At 39.0% G+C, this 8,112-nt stretch overlaps 1 protein-coding gene across 1 annotated transcript; it reads right to left on the minus strand.

The window, feature by feature from the left end:
* Window positions 1-2,308: 2,308 nt before the first annotated feature.
* Window positions 2,309-3,538, minus strand: LOC122298957. The gene has a single exon (XM_043108799.1). It carries the CDS (start codon window positions 3,536-3,538, stop codon window positions 2,309-2,311), a length of 1,230 nt encoding a protein of 409 aa, XP_042964733.1.
* Window positions 3,539-8,112: the final 4,574 nt, after the last annotated feature.

The raw sequence follows: 8,112 nt of genomic DNA on the forward strand, positions 1-8,112 counted from the left end.
TTTTTGGGATAATCCTGAGAATTCTGCCACAAAATCTACTAGCGCTTGCCCTTTGACAGCCTTCCTTGGCTCGTACTCCAAATCAAACTCACTCAGCTCAATCGACCAACCTATCAATCGGCCTGTGCTATCCGGTTTTTTCAGGACTTTTGCTAGAGGGGTCTCCGTGAGTACTCTTATTATGTGGGCTTGAAGTAAGGTCAGAGCTTTTTGGCCGCCATTACTAGAGCGAAAGCCAACGGTTCAATACGAGGGTATCTTGCTTCAGCCCCTCTGAGTGCTCAACTTACGTAATATATATCGGATGCTGGGCGGCCTCCTCCTCCTTTACTAGGACGGCGGATACAACATGCAGGGAAACTGCTAAATATGCATAAAGTACGTCACCCTACTTTGGTCGTTTCAATAGGGGTGGGCTGGCCAAATATACTTTTAATTTGTCGAATGCCTCGTCACATTGTTCATTTCAAGGATGTACCTTCTGCAATACTTAGAAAAAAGGGAGGCACTTATCTGTTGATCTAGCTATGAATCTTCCCAAGGTGGCCACTCTACCCGCCAACCGTTGGGTCTCGTTCAGGTTCTTCGGCGGCTTCATGTTGAGAATGGCTTTTATCTTATCTGGAGAAGCCTCGATTCCCCTCTCGGATACAATGAAGCCCAGGAATTTTCCCGACTAGACCTCGAAAGCACACTTTGCTAGGTTCAACCTCATTTTATAGTGGCGTAAGATCTCAAACGCTGTTCGCAAATCTGTAAGGTGTTGGGCAGGTGCCTTACTCTTTATCAACAAGTCATCCACATATACCTCCATAGATCTCTCAATATATTCCTTGAACATTCGATTTACCAGCCTTTGGTAGGTTGCCCTTGCATTCTTCAAACCAAAAGGCATACCTTGGTAACAATACAACCCTCGGTCTGTGATGAATGAGGTTTTCTCCTCATCCACCACATTCATTCGTATTTGGTTGTAACCTGAGTATGCGTCCATGAAGCTTAACATATGATTCCCCGCTGTTGCGTCTACAATGACGTCAATGCATTGTAATGGGAAGCTGTCCTTGGGACAAGCTTTGTTTAGATCTGTGAAATCTACGCATATCCTTCATTTCCTATTCACCTTTTTTACCATAACTACGCTGGATAACCACTCAGGATAATGGACTTCCCTGATGAAACCAATTGTGAGCAATCTTTTCACTTCTTCGTTAATAGCGGCATACTTTTCTGTACTGAATGATCTCAATTTCTATCGTACTGCTTTGTGTGTTGGGTCTACGCCCAAGCAATGTTCGATGACATCATTATCTATACCAGGCATCTCTTCGTGGCTCCATGCAAAGATATCCCTGTGCTCTATCAGCAGCTGTTTCAGGGCTTCCCTATCCGCCGATGGGACCTGTGTCCCAATTCGTGTGGTGGTCTCAGGGCAGTTGGCATATAATGTCACAAGCTCCAATGGTTCATTGACTTCGGCATGTTGCTAGCTTTGGTCATCCCTGACCTCAATATCTTCCTCAAAAGCCAGTGCCGTAGGTGGGGGATGGGGTGGCGAGGCTTCATTCTTCTCTTCCACAATACAGACCTCGCTTTTGACCTTTTGCAATTCCTGTACGTAGCATTCCCGTGCTAGAGCCTGTTCACCTCTTGCCTCACCTACCCCTTATCGGTTGGGAACTTCTTCTTGAGATGGTAGATGGACGTTATCGCCCTAAGGTGGTTAAGTGTTGGTCTCCCCAATATAGCATTGTAAGAAGAGGGAGCTTTTACTACTAAGAAATCTGTCATGGTGATCGCCGTCTGTGTTCCAGTTCCTGCTGTTATTGGGAGGATGAGCGCCCCTACGGGCTGGATGGTATCTCCCGAGAAACCCTTTAATGGCATCGGGGAGAGTCTCAACTTGTTGACTTCGATGCCTATTTTTACAAATGCCTCCCAAAATAGTATATCAGCAGAGCTACCGTTGTCTACCAGCACCTGCCTGGTCGTATAGTTGGCTATCAAGAGGGTGATTACTGAGGCGTCGTCATGCGGATACAGCACTCCTTGTCTATCTGCCTCTTCGAAAGATATCACCATTCATTCGTTGCTAAGTTTTGGAAGCTTGTGCTCCCTGCCTACTAAAAACACCTTTTTCATATCTTGCTTTTCGTGCATATGCCTTCCGATTGGACACTGAAATACCGCCCCCAGCAAAGCCTCCTGCTATGGTTCTTATATCTCCAATGAGCGCGCTGTTCCCGTTACCTCTTTGGGGGGCTCTATTCGCCCCATTTTGGCAGTTCTTGTCTTGACGCCTTTTTTCTTAACTTTGACTCCGCCAGGTTTCCTGTCTAGACTCTTGGCGCCTTCTCGACCTCGACTGTTCTACGACCATTCGTTCTAACTCACCGGTCTCTGCTAATTTCGCTACTCTTTTCTTCATGGTCATGCAGTCTTCAGTCCAGTGTGAGCTTGTTTGGTGATATTTGCAGTATCGACTGCCCGTCCTGGTAGGGCGACGGTCTCCTCTTTCCTTCCCTTCCTCTCGAATGCCTAGATTATTGTGTATCAGCCTAGGACTATTATCTGAGCGCCTCTCCCGCGCTCTTTCTCGCCTACTTGCCTTGGCTCTTTTGTCAACCTGCCCGTTTCTTCGCTCGGTCCCCCTATCTTCCTTATCAGGATCCACTAATGCTTGCAGGGTGCCTTCCGCATTAACAAAGTTATCAGCCATGTCCATAAATTCTCTGAGGGTGGAAGGAGTCATTCGGGCCAACTCCACCATAAAAGGACTGCGTGGCCATACTCCTCCCAAAAGGGCGGCCAGAGTGATCTTTTCATCTTGGCCATCCGTTGTCAAGCGTTTCTTGTTGAAACGAGCCAGGTAGGCCTTCAAATTCTCATCCTCCTTTTGTTTGACAATCAGTAGGTAGGCAACTGGGTGCCTACGCCTCCTGCTAGGCATGAATTGGGTTAAGAACTGTTTTGCCAACTTTTTGAAGCTGTCTATTGATTTTGGCTTGAGAGTCCCAAACCATCCCCTAGCTGTCCCTTTTAAAGTCAAATGGAAAGCCCGGCACGCAATATCTCTAGGGAAACCATAGAGCGTGATATGAGTTTTAAAGTTCTCCAGATGATCTACTGGGTCTTTTGACCCATCATACATATCTACTTGAGGAACCTTGAATTTTGGCGGGAGCCGCATGGCCATAATCCGTGTGTTGTATGGTAGATCTATCTGATACAGCAGGCTTTCTACTGAGGAAAAGCCCCCAATCTTTTTCACCATCTCCTCATATTTTCCCGCTAGGTCCTTCAACTCGTCATGCATTCTTTCTTTTTCTGCCCGCCCTGTATCCGCTTCGGTATTGCAATGTGCCTTTCCCTCACCCTGCTCACTGTGAGTCGGCGCATCGATATTATTAGAGTTGGCATTCTTCTGTCTCAAGTCCTTGTTCTCTTTTTGCAAGATTTCCATAGCTTCCAAGGCCTTTCTTAATCTTTCATCTGCTTCTGCTAGGTGTGCTTCCATTGATGGCTGCAATGCATCCATCGCTCGACTTGCTACTAAGTGTGTTACAATTGGCATGCGAGAACCATGCTAAATCACCTAGATCCCACAGACGGCGCCAACTGTTAAAGACGTGTCTCACAGGCAAATTTGCAACCGTTCACCAAAAATCATCAAGGAGGCTGGTGAAGCTTCACCTGAAAACACTCCGATGCTTAAGTCAGTGAAAGAAACAACAGTCCAATTATTCTTCTCAATTTTCAAAAATTACCTGGTATATATAGACCTGCTCGCAATACTTATCTTATTTAGGATTTATCGGTGCGGATCATTACTTGATATTTCGAACAATCATGTTACTTCTCAGTGTCGTTATCCTTCCGTAAAAGATGGCGAGAGGCACATCTTCTCTTGGAATCTTCTTACTTATCCAATTGCGATCCTGAATCTGCCCTCCGAAATTTTGTAATATAATGGGCCTCTTTCGGTGTCTCGGGCCTTTTGGTCCGAATAGTCCTTCCAATTATAATGAATATTCGACAAAATAAATAGTATTACATACAGTCGTAGAATGTATAAGTGTCGTGCAATTATTTTAAAAAAGAGTGAGATTTATTATTAAAAAATTAATTTATTTTCATATAAATTATATATTTTTTTATTTTTTTCAAAATAATTACGTAAATTTACATAATCACGATTACAACTTTATTTCTTTTCGATTAATATTCTCCTGTACAATTTAGGAAAAATATTAATTATTGAATTTCGTTCCATACATTGTAATTTAATTCCAAAATTCTGCATCTCTGATCATTATTTATAAATTAAGTTCACCAGCAAATATAAAGGTCAAAATAATGACTACTAATTAAATTATTAAGAAATGTTTTAATTAAGAAGATTAATAAATTTATAAAGTAATTAAATTTGACGCATATACACAAGATTATTCCTCGAGATGCGTAACTTACGCAGCCAAACCCAGATTCCACGTGCATTTCAATCACCAGATACTTGTCTCCCTTAAACGAAATGACTACTATGACACTGTTGATTCTATCCAATAGGCTGCAATAGCCTCACTTTCATCAAATCTTGAAGGGTAGTTTGGACATTAAACAGTGTTATAATTGAAGGCACCGCAATCGACATCACGGGATCTGTTGTACCTTTTTTGTATTCGGAAAGCTACAGAACTGACAAAAAATAGAAAAAACAACGTCGTTTTGTCGGTTTGCGTTAGCCAATCCAATCAACGTCACGTGTTTTGGGCCTGGGAGTCAGTGAAAAGGAGGTTGGAACGGTCCAAATTTCCAATAATGGTAGTGTCGGATCCAAATCCGGGTCGGGTCGGGTGATCTCGATTTTAAAAAATATAAATAGTTTAGCTATGAAAAAAAATCATAAAAATAAATTTATAATATGATGTGACTTAACGTGATATATTAAATAATAAATTTTTTTATTATAAATTAAATCTAAAATAAGGCATTATATATTAATTTGTAAATTTATTTTTATAAAATATCTTTGTGGCTATATCACATCTTTTTTTTTTTTAAGTCAAGGATATAAGATTATATTAGAGATGTTATTCATTGGAAAATATTTTAGCCACCAATGAATTATATAAAAGTAAACCCACAAACTGATGTGACTGGATGTAGTATTTTAGATTGTAAAATTACTTTTATTATAAAATAAATCTAATAGATTCCATGAAGTCACATCAGTTTGTGAATTTACTTTATGTAATCTCTTTGTGTCTGTAGCAATTCTCTTATTTTTTGTGATTTTAGACTTTAATCATTTGTCATTATTTAAGTAGCATAAAAAATATTAAAATTATTTTTAACTTCTCAATAAATTATCTGACTTAAAAACTATAAATTATGAAAGCATTATGATTAAAATCCAATAAATATCATCTTCATATTTTATTTTTCTCTAACTAAATATTATGAAAGGATTGTGATTAAATATATATTTTTTTTAAGTTTGTAAAATTTGTATTTGGATAATAATTAGGTAACGATTAGATAAAAAAATTAAAAGTTCAAAATTAAAAAAAAAAATTATGTTTGAGAATAAAATTATAAGACGTTTTGAGTATTTTTTACCTGTCCAAACATGCCCTAAATATACCATATGAATTCTTCTTATGGTAATTCTTTAAAGAAAGTTATGTTTTGAAATGAAATTTAGAAAAAAAAAAAAAAAAAAAAAAAAAAAAAAAAAAAAAAAAGAAAGAAAACCAACAATGGAGTAGAAGATTTTCTCTCATTAGATTAGGCTAATAGGGATGTCTCCCGTCACTTTTGTAGTAAGAAGATTCGCCTCGTCACTACAAGCAGTGGTCGCACGTGATTATTCAGATGATATCCTACTCTTCCATTGTCAAGCTGTCATTTTTGTTATTGTCACTGTTCTCAAAATGATCTATCGTCGCCCACCCATTGGAGTACTCACCTCCTCCCGATCTATCATTCCATGTAGCCATGCATGCATTATTCATTTTCCTCTGGTATTTGAGGCTCACGCACCTCCTCATATATATTTCATGCATGCATGAGCCCAATGCAGTATACTGCCATTATGCAGCTCGCGATGTTTTAGGATTTCTTCATCCTCTGGCTAATATCTCTCCATCCTGATCTCTACTCTTAGATTTATCGGCATAATTTTGTCTTTTTATATTATTTTGTCTTTATTTTTCCTGGTTATTTTTGGCGTTTTAGAAGTTTTAGAGCCTTATAGATCATTTGTCGCCATCCATCACCCGCGTACACGTACATCCTGCCATGCAGAAGTAGTCTCCTACCTAGCATTCAAAACCCACCACCTCCATAGATGAGATTTCATTTTAACAAGTGCATGCATGCTGGACATCATGCGCTGCTACTGGTGGGCATGTTCACTGCACGCTAGCTACCAATCTCCGGTCTCGGTCTATACTCTGCTACCTTTTGAATGGTACTAATTCCCAGGAGCTAGCTAGCTTCATTCTCTCCTCTTTCCAAGATTAATGGGTGTTCAATACCATATACTCCAACTAGGATCTTCTAGAACTCTCTTCGTGACAATTTCTTGGCAGCTTCGTGATTATATCAAGAAATATGGAACCAATTTTTTTTTTAGCAATTTCCCCCTTATGTTATTTTTTATTTCCTCATTAGTCCTCCCTCGTCCATTGTATTATCTATTAATTTAATCAAATTATTAACTACTAAAAAAAAAAAAGAATTATTGCCAAAAAGTAGCTTTCTTGTGCCTTCTTCAATTGAGCCCATATCTTGTTTGGGCCAAAACAAAATCGGCTGATTTACGTACATACAAACTCTTTTGGGCTGAACGAAGATATGTCTTCACTCTTCAGGCTTTATATGCCCTTTAATTTTATTTTTTTTTTCTTTTTTGGGTCTAAGGTGCCACTTAAATAATGAGTTGAGATGAAAAATAAAAATAAAATAAAATATTATTAAAATATTATTTTAATATTATTATTGTTTTGAGATTTGAAAAACTTAATTTGTTTATTATATTTTGTGTGAGAATTTGAGAAATTTGTAATAAGGAGATGAGATGAGATAAAACATTTTTACTATCCAAACATGGACTTAATCTTTGTTTTTCTGTTTTTTTTTTTGGGTCATTTTTGTGGACATTTCATTTTTCTCTCTTTACAACAACAACTCATCATTTTATCCAGACCGGCTTGTTTCGATTTGGTCCTGGCGAACGGGTTAATATTGTCCAGTTTAATTTTATCCAGTTCAGTGATGTTTCTTGTATGGATTGGTCTTGTTTCGGTTCGCCTCACAATTATCAAGAATGATATCCGGGGTGTGTTTGTTCAGATCAATGCAATCTTCCGATTACAGTCTTGATTAAGAATGGAAAATGATACGCATACAACTATTTTCACAATATTTGTGAAAACAAGCCCTTTTCGTTGTTGTTTCTCAATGACTGGTGCAATATGAGATTTGCTTGAAACTTAAGAACTAGGTCTCGTTTGCATGGATGAGATCAGCCCACAAAACAACTAGGCTCGTTTGGATGTTTTTCACTTTTTGGGCGCTTAAGAGTTTCATGAAGAGGAAAATGATGTGTCTTTCAGACCAAGCCCACCTAGAGACTCAAGACCCTTTAATATCATAATACTTTGGCAAAAGAGGTGGGAAGTAACAAAAACCATCGTGCATTTGCCGCATGAGATACGCCCAAGATTTTTGTCTACAAATGTGGGGGAGGGGCAGAAGAGAGTAATGCCAAATTATTCTGCGCAGCCCAATTAGATACATTTGCGGGCCCATGCTCCCCCAGTATTTATGAGGGAAAGAGGAAGACCCTTGAAGTGTGGCCCACACACACGGCCAGGGGGAAAGAAAAGGGAGGGGGGGATAAGAATAGAACAGGAGCAGTTAGCCGAAAAGAAAGACAACCAGAAGTGGACAGAATCAATAAGATTTACAATAATTTACTTTTTTTCTTTTACTACTACTTCTCGTGATGTTTAGATAGGATGCTGTTTCTTTTGTTGGGTATCTCATGCCATTTGTTTTGTTTTGTAATTCTTCGTTTATGAATAAGGCAATTTTCTTTTTATCATC

The sequence above is a fragment of the Carya illinoinensis genome, chromosome 16 (assembly GCF_018687715.1).
Source record: "Carya illinoinensis cultivar Pawnee chromosome 16, C.illinoinensisPawnee_v1, whole genome shotgun sequence".
Classification (NCBI taxonomy): domain Eukaryota; kingdom Viridiplantae; phylum Streptophyta; class Magnoliopsida; order Fagales; family Juglandaceae; genus Carya; species Carya illinoinensis.

Excerpts from the sequence above, each read along its gene's own strand:
- LOC122298957 (XM_043108799.1), bottom strand. The coding sequence starts at position 3,538 with ATGGATGCATTGCAGCCATCAATGGAAGCACACCTAGCAGAAGCAGAT.